Source organism: Cupressus sempervirens, chromosome 3 (genome assembly GCF_028749045.1).
Source record: "Cupressus sempervirens isolate cs-2001-9-10 chromosome 3, ASM2874904v1, whole genome shotgun sequence".
In the NCBI taxonomy this organism is placed as follows: Eukaryota; Viridiplantae; Streptophyta; class Pinopsida; order Cupressales; family Cupressaceae; genus Cupressus; species Cupressus sempervirens.
The window spans coordinates 911,711,398-911,726,128 of NC_143120.1; the positions used below are offsets into that span (position 1 = coordinate 911,711,398).

The 14,731-nt window shown below is 33.4% G+C and overlaps 1 protein-coding gene across 1 annotated transcript; it reads right to left on the reverse strand.

The window, feature by feature from the left end:
* Positions 1–3,243: 3,243 nt before the first annotated feature.
* LOC149569739 (disease resistance protein Roq1-like) lies at positions 3,244–6,917 on the reverse strand. Its single transcript, XM_089817787.1, has 5 exons — positions 6,255–6,917; positions 5,078–6,128; positions 4,701–4,955; positions 3,959–4,588; positions 3,244–3,810 (listed from the first exon to the last, which is right to left on the reverse strand). Exons 1-5 carry the CDS (start codon positions 6,752–6,754, stop codon positions 3,334–3,336), a joined length of 2,913 nt encoding a protein of 970 aa, XP_089673913.1. The 5' UTR covers positions 6,755–6,917; the 3' UTR covers positions 3,244–3,333.
* Between the last annotated feature and the right edge of the window lie 7,814 nt (positions 6,918–14,731).

The following is a 14,731-nucleotide window of genomic DNA, read 5'->3' on the forward strand; positions in this document are numbered from 1 at the left end:
GAAGAGGTACAAACACCTATAAAGACATAGTCACACTGACACTACATGGGAGAACAAAAGGAAGAAGGCCAAAAATAGCAAACAACTATCCCCCCCATGGTACTTTATAAAAATAGTGCAAGTACAATTGTCTCAAAACAACATTCATGAACCCAAAATATAAGAGTGGCACTTTATCTTAGTGTGTATATATAAAAATGCTTACAAATGATGTCTACAATAATTATAATAGGGAAAAAGCTAATACAAAAGATAGTACAACCCAAAACAAAAGATTTCATGCTAGGAAAATGATACTCGAACCTAAAACACCCAAGATATCCACCATAGAGAAAAAATGCCAAAAATATGATAGAAACAACACAGGCTAGAATCTAAAAGAATGATAGCATTTCTAAAAAGATGACAAAACTAGCTTTCCAAAAATATAACATTTTTAAAAAACTAACATGGGATGAAAAATATATGCATGTTGGAGTCAAAAATAGAACTTTGGACTTCAACTATAAAAAAAGAAAACAAACTACATCAAAACCTGAAAACATCTACACCAGTTTCTCCGTCTCTGAACTAGCTTTCCAACACTTCTTTCAGATCAGAAAAATACCTCCGTATGCTCAATTTATGGCCAAAATTTTGACTTTACAGCAAAAAGGACCCTAGAGAGGTACATGAAGGCTAATGATGTAGTGCTGACATCAGCATTTCACTACAAAAAAATTGATAGCTTAGGGGCCATTGTAGTAAAAAAAATATGCCACATGGCAAGGCCACATGGCAACCACGTGGCAAAAGAGATGACGTGGCTGGAGACATGGCAAGGGCCATGTGGCAGATACCAATGTGGCACCTATGCCATGTGTCACCACCACAATGTGCCAAGTGTCTTTGATAGTCCACATGAGTAGAGAGACAGTTGGGCAGTCCTATAGCAGAGGAGTAGAGCATAGAACTAGCAGAGCGAAGGAATCTAGGGGCACCACTGGAAGAAGTGGTGGCTGGGTGGTGGCTGCACCGTGGTGGTCCTTCAGCAATGCAGTCGGCTGCAACGACTCCCAGGTTGTATGCCTATGGTGTGGTGTTGGCCCCATAGTGGCATAGTGGTGGTTGCCTGACCATGGCCAATAAAACCTTTTTCTAAATTTTTTCTGCTAAATCATCCATACGACCATATGACATGGCCTGCAAACAAAAAAGAATTGTCTTCCAGAGCTCTGTCTCCAAAATTGGAAAATTTTATATGAATCCTGACTATAAATGGCCTTCTGGATCCAATGACAACATTTGTTTGGGCCCAAAGTGCTTTAAAAAAATGCTCTTCCCCCAAATTGAAGAAAAATGTACAAACAAACTAGGGTTTGTGTCTCCAAATCATGGCTTCAAAAATCCTTCAGCCAAGAAACAGTAGGGGGAGGCTCTGATACCATGTAGGAGTTGATGAAATCCAACTCCACAACTCACCAAGATCACCTGCATGCAAATAACCTATCGAAGGGAAACCAAGAAAGAAGAGGTGGAGCTTGAAAAAAATCCTAAATGGACTTGAGAGAGAACATATTGCAAAACAATGAAAATGAGATGAGAAATAAAAAGAGAGAGCTCGAATATAAAGGCCTCATGGAAGCTTGCAGAACAAGCTAGAAGGTGGTAGAAGATAAGGTTGATAATTAAGTACACTTCCACAAAAAGGTGAAACATGCTAGAAGGGAACAAACTCTCGTGTTGTCAACAACTCATCACTACAACAATTAACTACTAAATATTAAATAAATGTATTAACCTAAGTAATCTTAGGTAAATAAAATAAATAATTAATTATTAATTATTTACTCTAACATTTCCAAGAGGTTAGGAACAAGCTCATCCTTGACAAAAGGGTCGGGAAATACGTTTGCTTCACCTTGAAGATTTTGAACCTTGGAATGTGCACCAAGGTCTTGCGTACGAAAAATAGGTCACCATAAATGTGCAAAAAAATTGAGGATAAACTATTTTCTCAACATAAGTGCATCTATGGACCTAGGAGACTGTTAAAGGAAGTGCTAGAAGATCTTGAAAAGAAAGTTCTTACACAAAAAACTTTTTATATGTAAATATAATTGTCTAACTTATTTAAACAAATAAACTTAATATAAAATAATAATTATAATAATAAATTTTGCATATAATTTATTTAAATTATAATATTATCTAGAATATAATAACTCACAACAAGCAATAAATTTTTAGTAAGCAAAGTATGAGTACATGATCTAAAACTAAAGGCATTGATGGTGTTTCTTAATTGGATTGTGTTGGCTTTATGCATAATCAAACATGTAAGAAACCATGTACTTAAAACAACTACCAAGATTTAAAAAAACTAATATTAGATGTTTAATATACACGATGATCAAATTTGTTTTTTTAACCTTTGTCATGATTTGATGTTTAAGATTGTTTGAATCATCTTTCATTTCTCTTAGGCCATTCCAATCTTTCATCATTAAAATCAATACAATTTTTAGAAGGGAACACCTTTGATGTAATTGAAAAAATATTGTTTTAATATTTAAAAATTATTTTAATATATATAAATATTTTAGAATGTATTATTTAACATGACTACAAAACTTGAGAAGAAACATATTAAAATTTTATGATCAATCATTTAAAACACATAAGACACTAGACGTTGAGAACAACCAAGAAATAACAAAAGACTTTATGAAATCTAGGAAATATATTATCTAAAAGGAAAGAAAGACACATTTTAAAAAAATTATTCACAGTGGTCTTCTTAAATAAAATTATCTTTTGAATTTGAGAATAAAAATAATTGTCTTTTAAAAATGAAAAAAAAAACTTTCTCCATATAATGATCTCTGGTGACAATTTGTACATCATTTTATTTATTTTTTAATAAATTTTAAAAATTGCATAATACAAATTAAAATAATAATTAAAGAAACTTTATAAAAAAATAAAACTAATAGTACAATAAATAAGAATAATTTAAAATTAATATAATAATAAATTTAATTTATACTATATCATTCATATTTATTAAAAAACATTGAAATTCTTATGTAGATACCTAAATTGCAAAGTTTATAAGCAAGAGCCTACAATGCATCGGTAAATTGTGAAGCAGAGGTCTTGGATTTGAATCTACTCAAGATTAACACATAATTTATCTAACAATAATAATAAAATGAATAATAAATAATCTAAGCCAATTACCTATAATAAAAAATTACAATGTTTATTTTAAAACTCCTTTATTAAAAAAAATTAATTAACAGAAACAAAGATGACAGATTTTCAAGAGGTAAAGCAAGTGGATCACACTTCTCAATATTTCTTTCTTTTTCGCTTTACCACGTCATATGATGCCAATTCTGGTCCCCTTCTTTGGACGTCTCGGTACAATTGATCAGCAATTCTTTGCATTACAATAAGAGCCTTCCCTTCTTCGCCAACTTTCACCGTGGCCTTAAATCCCTTTTTTATTCTTGTGTTCCACAGGTGACATTCATCATTATTCTCGACAACTAAAACTGTAATTAGCCAATTCTTATCACTTGGTATCGGATAGGAATAGTAGTCTCCAGATACAAAATCTATACAACTATTAGGCTTTGAAGTTACAAGCAAAGCATAAATAGTGATTGCATTCAATGAGCTTGTCATCTCGAAGTCATACTCTCCTCTCTCAATCTTAGAGACTGCTTGGGCGTCGACAACCTCAGAAAACAAATTTGCTTTCAATTTTACCGATACATTATACATTACCTTTTGTATCAAGCAGATCATCTCTAACGACGGCATCTGAAACATTTAAAATATTAGGATAAAAAGAGAGTATAAAGATTATTGATAAAAACATTAAAGAGAGAACGCACAAGTTTTAAAACAGGACTTAAAAATTGTAACATTCATTTCTCTCTCTAAAATTAACGAGAGAAAAAAGTATTACCCTTGTCAGTCCATGAAGTGCCCATGCATATCCATCGTCAGGCATTTCAATTATTAGACTCTTCAATCCTGGCAACTCATCCAACCCTTCTACGCTCTGCAGCTTTGGACATTTAATAATCATGATTTTCTCCAGACGATGGAGACGTCCAAGGTTCGAGAACGATTTCAACCTTGCACATTTCTTTACTTCCAACTCTTCTAAACTCATTAGAGAAGACAAGTCTGACAATTTTTCCAATTTCTCACATTCGTCCACCTTTAAAGTAGTGAGTCTCCCCAGTTGTTCTAACTCTATTTCTTTTAGATTTTCCATCGCTGCAACTCTCAGTGTTTGCAGTCTGGGACACATCTCTCCACTAATTACCAACTTGGAGATATTGTGAAGGCTATCAAGTCTTATGGTTTGAATGCTATCCATGCGGCTGCTTGTAGAATAACCCAAATTAGTTGAATATATACCTTTGCTCAGATCGAAATTCCCTTCGAGGCCGACATCCGTAAGCTGCGATTGCACAAAGGATTCGGACATGTATAATTCTTCCAAATTTCTCAACATTTGTATTGAATCTGGAAGCTTTTGCGAAGAGGGGCAGTCGATAGTCCACAGCTGTCTCAACTGGAAACTGGCCTGTCATTCACAATTGCATTACAAAATAAATCGGTTCTCAGTATTTAACAATCTTCGACAAGCTAAGTATTGTGAAAGGAGACATAATTTCCTGCAAAGAATATGGAATTGCCTGGGCATTGATTTGCAATTGTTGCTGAAAACTGCTCCACAACTCTTCTACACAACAAACAATTAAATAGTGCAATTTCCGCAGAGGAATCCATGAAGGAAAGTATAATTTGTTGCCACCCGAGTAAATTTGAAGCCATAGAAGACTAGTTTCAGCTATAAAATAAGTAATTTTTCTTCCGAGGGACAAATCAAAGAAAGAATGGAAACACCTGCCCTTTGTTTCTGCCAAGATTTTATTAAATCCTTTCGCTTCCTACATATAACGATTAGGGTTCAATGATTGGCTAGAAAGTATTAGGAAAAACATAAATTGCTAAGGATTCTCAAAAGCATTTTATAACTTCAATTGAAAAAAAGAGTAAACAAGAAGCACACCATAGATCTCAGGAGTTCTGGTTGCCACAGTCGAGGAGGGCCTAGCTCATCTGCCATTTGTCTACCCAGGTCCCGGAGATGATCGTGCAGTTGAAAATATTTGTACTCGTATCTTTCAATTAGGCACTTGTGTTTAAGGGTTTCAAGGGCATGCTCAGCGCTCCAACCTGACGCCTTCCAGATTTTTACTGTTTCGAAATCGAGGAGTATTTTCTTATTGAAAAAGCAAGTTATATCTATAAATATCTGTTTCTCTTCTGGGTCCAAACCATCAAAGCTGATTTTGAGCCTTTTCATTATATCTTGAGGCTGGATTTTCTTGACTTTTTCCAGTTCTAGTCTCCAATAATGCTCATCTCTCTCATAAACATGCGCACCCAAAACTATTAGCGAGAGGGGCAAACCTCCACAGAACTCCACGAAGCTTTTCACCAAATTCTCATAAGCAGCAGGCGGATCGCGTCTGCAGAAGGCATGGCTACAGAAGAGATCCCTTGCATGGACCCAATCCATTACCTTCATCTTATAGCGGATATCTACACCCCTTAACACACTCTGGTCACGGGTCGTAATAATGACCAGATTACCATAGCCCAACATTTCTTGAGGCAAGAGGGCATCTAACTGGTCTTGATGATCGATATCATCTAGGACAATTAAGAAATTCAATTGCCTTGCCCTTCCCAGATGATCCTTCAGCTTTCCGATTCCGTGGTGCACACTCATAATCTCTTCATCTCTGCGCAAAAGATCTTTCAAGAGCTGTCTTTGCAAGCTCTGCAACTCACCTCTGGCATGTGATTCTCTCACGTCGGAGAGAAAACAAGATGCAAGGTACCCTGAACGCTTCTTGTTAAACAATTCTTTTGCGAGAGTAGTCTTTCCAGAGCCACCAAGTCCGAAGATGCCCACCGACCCCGCTGTCTTTGAACAACGCCTTTCAAAATCTTGGACGAGCTCATAAAGTCCAACTGGATATTTGGCAACATGTAAGGGAATACTCTTTTCCATCACTTGCACAACACGAGACACTATCTTTTCACACAAATCCCTGAAATCCAAAACCGACAAGCTCTTTAGAAAGTCATTCTTGAATGACAAAAATAAATGTCATTTACTAGAAAGAAAACATGATGAATCCCACTCAATACAAAGCACTGCATGTTAGTAATCATACTCTGGATGATGCTGGCTAAGTTCGTACCCAGCGATTTCTGCAGCAGATGCCAGTGCCTTTTTCCAGCCGTCCAATTTATCAAGATGCCTGCATTTCTTTTCATAATTTTCAAAGGCCGCAGCATACCGAGACTTGCCCTTCTCCATGTAACGAAGTTCTGATGGGTGGACATCGTAGAAAACAGGAATAAAGAGGGCATCAGTTTGCTGTAGCATTAGGAGCAGTTCGTCTAAACACCAGGAGGACTCTGCATATCCTTTGGAAAAAATGACAATTTGCACACGAGAAGAGCAGATGGCATTATGAATGGCAGACGTAATAGAATCTCCGCCTTCTATTTCTTCACGGTCTAGAAATGCCTTGCATCTTCTTGCCTGAAGGAGGTCATAAAATTGTTGGGCAAGGGTTTCTTTGACATCGGGGCCTCGATGACTGATGAACACATCATATAGCTTTGGAAAAATAATCGATCTTGCTTGAGCAGAGGAGGAGGAAGCCATGAATGAATGCAGAACTAGAAAGTGCAAGTGACTTATTCCTCAAATACAATGCGGGCAACAGAGAAAATATGCTTCAGCATTCCCTATTCTTGGAAGAAAACGCCTGAGGAGTACAAAGATGTTATTAAGAAGGGCAATGACCTAGTCAAGTACAAAGAAGATAGATGAAGCTTTGGGGAAAGGAACCAAAATATAAAATCAAAACTCCCTAGCTATATAGGCATTTGGGGGAGAATAAAAAGGAACCGTGGGTGGCATTTTTCTAGGGAGGGCGATACTAGAGAGAGGTTGGTTAGTAAAATGGGAGGGAGTGAATATTCTAATTAGCAAGCAAAGTAGGGGCCAAGTCAACTCGCTGCTCAAAGTAAGATTAGGAAGGAACAATCGGACTGAATTAGACAGATAATACAAGATAAATAAACATTTGTTGGACGAAATGAAACTACTTGTAATGAGGACTTTGAACAATGAGAAGTGTATCTTTAAGAAATGTTGTTAATTGAGTTGACCATACTGTATATGATTTTGGGATGTCTTAGTTTGTGAAAATTTCGAGGCAGTTAGTCAGCCAGCCACTTAACTCAGAGAACAACTGGTAATTTAATATTTACGGAAAAGTGAGAAATCCTCTTTTAGTCTAAATCTGAACCTTCAATTTTCTAAAAACATCGCCTTTTGGACTTGACTCAGTACATTGTTGAGTATATATATTTTTGTCAAAGTTTGCTTCATTGCTTTCACATTTTGAAAATGAAATAATTATCTAAAGTTGGTCAAATGTCATGTCAGAAATGTTGTTCCGGACTTTTGAAATATTTACTTTACTGTTAAATTACTAGCTGGCATGATTGCCTCAGCTTGGAAGAATCCAAAGCTATTGACCAAAATGTTGAGGAGTCAGAGGCATATTTATGAGGTTTTAGCATGCAAAAGCAAATGATATTGGAGATAATTTTTCAAGTTCTGTGTCAATGCTATTTTCCACCCCATAAGCCCAATTATAAGTTATTAGGTTTGTTCTAATTTGTAGTCTCATACAAGCTCGATTACTAAGTACTCATTATGTTCTATTCTAATACTGCAAATACTTCCAATCAATGTCAAGAGCATTGTGTGTTGTTAGTAATGTGACAATGCTGACCAACTGATTTCTTTCCTTGGCTGTGACAATGACAAAAAATTTTAAAAACATAGGTAAGTATATGAGCATATCATAAATTCTAGTTTGGGAACATAGAGAGATTTTTAAGTGGTCACCATGGCCATATCATTGTCATAGGATTTCAAACTCAAATTGTATGTTCTGTTGACTTCTTGAATGCTTTGTTCAGTCTTCTTATGTGTCTAAAATTTAGGGTAATCTAGAAGAAATTGAGGTATCACACATAAAATTAGAGGTGGTTACAACTTTGGAACCATCGAGAGTATTATTCGATGATATATTGTTATGTAAGCATTAGGTTCTTATAATAGATGAAGGGGTAAATGGAACAAAACTTATTGAACATGAAATTATAATAATTATACACCTTACATTGGAAATTCTATATTGTTCTCAAATTAAATTTGGACTCACCAATACTGAATACACCAAATTAGATTATGGCTCTACAACTATTTATATTGGGAAATCCATTGTTTGATCGATAAAAAAACCCTTAAACACAAGGATCCTATGATGAACTTTCAATACAAATAGACATTTGATATTGAATTGTGAAATGTGAAATGGTCTTTAAGCTTTTTACAATCGGTCATGCTATTTGTAATAATGTGACCTAAAGTTTTCTAAACTAAATTATATTATTTATACTATTTTATATAGTTGAAAACTAAATTCTATTATTTATACTATTTTCTATGGTTGCATAATGGGCTTTGTACAATAATAAAACAAAATAATTGGTATGGACAAGGAATTCTTGTTCAAATCCTAGGTTTATATTCTAAAAATACATGGATACATTTTTTTGGTTTTTTTGAATCTTATAGTGTTTCAATTTGTATGCAATTATGTTTCTAATCACTGGAAAGAAATAATTGGAAGATTATTTATAGTAGGATCTTCATATGTTATGAATTTCCTATTTTGTAAGCATTCTCAGTGGTGGAAGCTAGATAGAATCACCAATCACCAAATTTACACAACAAAAACTAAATATTGCAAATTGTAGAGACTCTAGGTACCTTGTAGCTCTTTTTGAATTTAAATTTTAATATAGAACTTTTACTCTTTTCACTTATAAATGATTTTTTTGATTAAGTAATAATCTCATAGTACATTTTTCTATCTTTATTTTTATTTTCTTGCTGGCTATTGTCAAATTTTCCATTTTTCTTCCTTACTAGTGTTCAAAAATTGTCCATTCTTATAATTGTTTCACAAACATCATACATGAATTATTGCCATGTCTCTACATATGTCGAAGTGAAAAAATTTGTACAAGCCATTTTCCTCCAATTGTAGGAATTGAATAGTAATGCATCTTAACCACTTAATACTATCATTCTCCTCAATAAATTATGTGTGTTGCTTCTCCAAAAGAAGAGAATAATTTTATATTTCTTTGTTTGGGTTTGGGGTAGTTTTACTGATCCAATCTAGATCAAATACCCATTTGGTTTGCACCTAAAAGATATTATAATTTGCCTCTATTTGGTGCCAAATTTGGAATACCCGATCCAAAAAAAATCATTTTATGTATTGCCTTGTTAGGGTAGCTCAACATAAACACATTTAATGAGAACAAAATTGGTGTATTTGGATGGAAAAGGTTCATCTCTTCAATATGTAGGATGAATCTAATTATGTTTCATTGACTACATCCATAAACCAAATTTATCTTAAGCTCACAAATGTGGCTTGTGTATACAAACATCAATTTTCATGTGTATGATTTATTTTTCATTCCACGACACTATTCCATCTTGACCACACTTGGTCATGAATTGAGATCCTCAGTAAAACCCTTAAAAATGCCATATATGTCATGGCTTATTGCAACTTGGTTAGGTGTCCTGTAAGCTCTATTATATCAAGGTTACTATTCTTGTTGTAGACAATATCGTGAGGTAGGTTATATGGTATGACATTTTGAGAGCTACCATTGTAGACACTCATCACAACCTAATATATGAATGTAGATCAATGGACATGTTGCCCCTTTACAAGTGGGCTAATGAAAATGGACATATTCTACTTATCAAGGATGGTATTTTTTTTCATTTTCCACTGAGTAACCATTAATTAGGGAACCTTTTTGAGGTAAATGGAAATATAATGTTATTTCTGCAATGCAATGGCATATCAGATGTATTCATGAGTAACCTTATAAGTTTATGTAGATCATTTTGAGAGACACAAGTTATGAAAAATCGCTTTTCAAATTTTGACAATTTTATGCACTTGGGCACTTAAGAGTGATCGTTGCTTAGGTATGCCATGGGGCATTCAGATAAATGGTGAGAAAAATGAGATCATGCCTAGGGTACACCTACCTAATTAGATACACTCATAATGATACTTCATTCCCAAAATGAACAAAATAAGAATTGGACTACCTTACAATGTTCTACTGAATGCATCTGACAATTTTTATGTCAAAAGAAAATTTGTTTCCCTATGTAAACCACTTTATCTTGAAAATATGAGATATATTATTGTATAGGGTTATTAAATGACCCTATAGGTTTTGACAAATCATTGACAAGTGGACCACAAAATGTGAGAAACAAGTACTAATGTTTGACAAGTTTATACACTTAGGAAACTTAGGGACCATGATCACCAAGGTATAGCATTGAATATTTGAGTGAGTTAAGAAGAAAAATGGGTATACATATCTAGGTTTAACATTCCCAATTAGATGCACTCACATCAAGGGTACACTCTCATGCCAAACAAAATGATAGGGTAATTTACAACTTTTACTAAATGCATCTCATGATTTTTTGTCAAGAGAAAATATTGCAAAGTACAAAAAGCACTTTGAGTCTTGAAAATATGAGAATGTTTATTGTAGAGGGCCAAAACATGAACTTGTAATTAATATAGCTTTTGTAAGTGTTGCAATTTCTTATAAATAAATTGTCAAAGTTTGACAATTTTATGCATTTATGTTTTTAAAGGACAAAGTTGTTATGGTGTGGCATTCACCATTTGAGCAAGCTGAGAGATAAAAAAGGAATACGCATATGGTAAACCCACCTAATCAAAGAAGTTGGCACCAATAATTTGCACACACAAAAAATAAAATAGGGATGAAGAAGAAATTTAACGTGTATCTTCAAGTGTAGAGGAATATATGAATGTTTATTAGAATGACAAGATTTTGTCATAAATAGGGATGTGTATGAAGGTAAATACATGAGGTACACCAATAATTACATCTTAACAATATTATGGTTTCATAAACTCATGTATAGTACTCGATAATACATGTCTAATTCATCTACTATTGATTGAGTGAGGGTTAAACCCACCATGGGAATTTTTTTTTCTTCTCCAAATCCATTAGCTAACATGAAGATACTATAGTAATAAAACCCAATGGTGTTGGATACCATTACTAATGCATGCTATTCTTAACTTATTTCATAACTAAAATCTATATTACTTGCGAAACCATAGATCCAAAATAATCCAAGAAAATGGAATAGAGATCATAATGCACAGTAATAATAAAGGACATATATCTAATAATAATGCTAAGGTAACCAATATTATCATATCACATCAAATAGAAAAATATAATATAGAATATAGACATACAACAAATATTATTGAAATATAATAAAAATGATGCATAAGTAAAAAATATAATTATTCCATAAATATGATTGATACATCTAATGCACATAAATACAAACTTAAACTAAGTTTTGCAAAATGTGGTGTATGACATCTCAAAATATCTACATAATATACATGTAAAATGTGCATGTATAAAATTGAGAACATCCTAAAATATTGGTGAGTCATCAAAATAAATCCTCTTTGAAATAGTCTTTAGCTTTCAATGATCTTATACAAAAAGATCAAACCACAATTGAGATTAGTTAATTTTTATGGTTTACATTGAAAGAAAATTAACATCAAATTTAATATGCGTTATAGTATAAAATTGAACTCATGGTTACCTCAAGTTTACATTTCCTAATATTGTCAAGAGTCCTGACATATCCATGTGCTAGCAAAGGGATGCCATTAGCATTTCAAATGTCAAAATATACATGTTTACAAGCATAAAATTTATCCAAGTTATCATATAATTGTCATCAATAGGAACATATTTACCAAATAGAAATTAAAATAAAAACTTGCCTATGTGGGATTTTCTTCCTATGCCAGTGTTGATGTGGTCAACAAGGATGTGAATCTCATAATTTTATGTACACAAAAAAGAAGAAACTATGTGAAAATATCAATCTATAATAATTCTATATTGTTTAAACTCTCAATTGGAACTAGAATTTTGTGTGAATACCTTTCCCTTATCATTGGATTCCATTGTACCTCCCTTGCACTAGGTGTCACCAACAAGAGTAAAATTAAATGAAAAGGTTAATGTGGGCTCCACTTGATCTTATTGCATATATTTTGAGGGGATGGATCTTAATTCTTAGTTCATACATTCCTTTAAAATAAAAGTACATTGAGGGTAGTTTTTAAATTACACAAATGATCTTTGAAATTCTAAAATTTAGTTTTGAAATTGGATCCAAATCACCAAGTAAATGATAAGTATTAAAATTAGAATAAAGTATCTTAAATTTTGTATTGGAATGTTGTGTTTGAGGAAAAGGCCCACTTCACTTTTAAAGTATAGTAAAAAAATCCACATTATTACTGAAGTATAATCATGGAGCATCAACATTGCATTGTTAGCTAATTCCATCATATTCAAAATTCCCTACATGCTTTTATTAAAAAAGGTAGAAAGAGGGTCATGAACCCAAATACAATAAAGTAGAGACCGTCTCTACTCTGGGCCATAGCAGCCAAGCAATGGAGAAGAAAACTCTAACCCTAGCGGCCAATCCCAAACAAAACATACAAAATCATAAATTTATTAAAACATGTCATATTCTTCAAATAGTTTAAGCCATCCAAACCTAAACATAACATTAGTCTATACTGAAATCTACTAAAGTTACAAACCAAAATAAACATCTTGCTACCCCAACAACAATGGAGATTAAAATAGACAATAATAAAGTGATACCATCTCGTATCATTGAGAGTATTAAAAAATAAAGTTTTTTTTTTTTTAAACCATAAAAAGTGCCAAAAGGAGAAAAGGGTGGCTAGGCTTGGTTGATGTGCTTAGGTCTTCAATGAGGTACTTGATCTCCTCCATCTAGTTCTTGATTTGTGTGTCACTCTTTATCTCATAGCATTTCTCCTCTTTGGTTTGGCTAGCCTTTCTAAGTTTTATTTTCTCATTTATCACTCTAAACACCATGTTTCTAATCATTTCCTTTTGCAGCTTACAAATTGCAGAAATTTTCACAACCAGCCCAAGCCCAATTATGGTCATATTGAACTTATTGTTAAACACATCAATCTTCTCATTGATACTAATGAAACATTTTACACAATCCTTTTTTAAGTCTTCCAGTTGTCTTTGGATAAGATTAGGATAGACATCTTGTTCCTCTACCCTAGTTTTATTAGAGGCCTTAAAGTCTAGTTCATTACTAGAAATTCCAAGATCTACCACCACTTTTGTTTCTTTGGGACACTGGGTTTCCTCCTCAGAATCCTCTGCATCCACTTCAAAATTCACATCTTCAGAGGAGCACCCACCAACTTTCTTTGAAGTTTCCTCCACTTCTATCCCTTCCACCTTGTCCTCCATTTGAGAATTATGGGAGTCCTCCTTTATTTATTCCTTATATATGTTTCCTCTTTTTTTTAGTCTTGTAGATATCCTCTTCCCTGAGCTAGTATTACGATTTTGATTCTTGGAGTGCATGGCTCTTGTTGGAAATATAAGAGAATTAATTAAGAGTTGAGGGGTGAATCAATTACTACTGAAATAAATCCTAGATCCCTTAGATGTCAATAGAAAATTATAATTTGAAAGCTGAACGCTATTGATACTCGATAAACACATACAAAATGTAGTAAGTTGGTAAATGCAAAATGTGTTTACTTAGCTAATCTTAAGATAATATTAGTGATTTCTTAATCTTAATTTCACATATGAATGAAATAACATGAACACATGTGACACAAGGATTTAACATGAAAACCCAATATGGAAAAAACCACCAATTGTAACTAGTCACTATTTTTCACTTTTCTGAAGTGAGCCCTATTAGGAGCCAACCTTATTAGAGGTTACAAAACATTCTATTAGGTGTAATGACATTAAATGATTTAATCCCCCTATTATAAGTGGCCTTGTAAGAGGTCTTGAAACAATTCAATGGAATTGCCACCTTGCTAGAGGATTTAAAAATGGCTATTAAACCAACTCTGTTAAGAGATTTTGGATCACTACTACAATGGTTAGAGAGTAACAATGAATAAACTTGATTGAGATGCAATTGAATTGCTAAATATAGATCTTTGTTCTAGTTTATACTTGATCCTTCCTAATGAAATATTACTTTTCTACTCCACAAGGATACTTTCTTATCCTTCAAGTCCTCTTCCTCCTTTTATCTATTGCAATTCATTCAACACTTCTTGCATGCTTTGAAATCACAACTTGACCTTTTACTTATACCTTCCAAATTGTAAAGTCAGCTCAAATAAAAATTATAATAACTAATATTCATCACCATAGTAAGCTAGAGCCAATAGATAAAACAATCAAGCTTCACATTTTAAAACAAGAAAATCCTTCATTAGCTGACCTAGCTCGGTAGAAACTAACTTAGAAGTGATTTCCTATGTTAAGCAATAGAAGCTCAGTTAACACTACAAACTTGTGAAAATCCTTTCGTAACCAAGTGAAATTGGTTAAC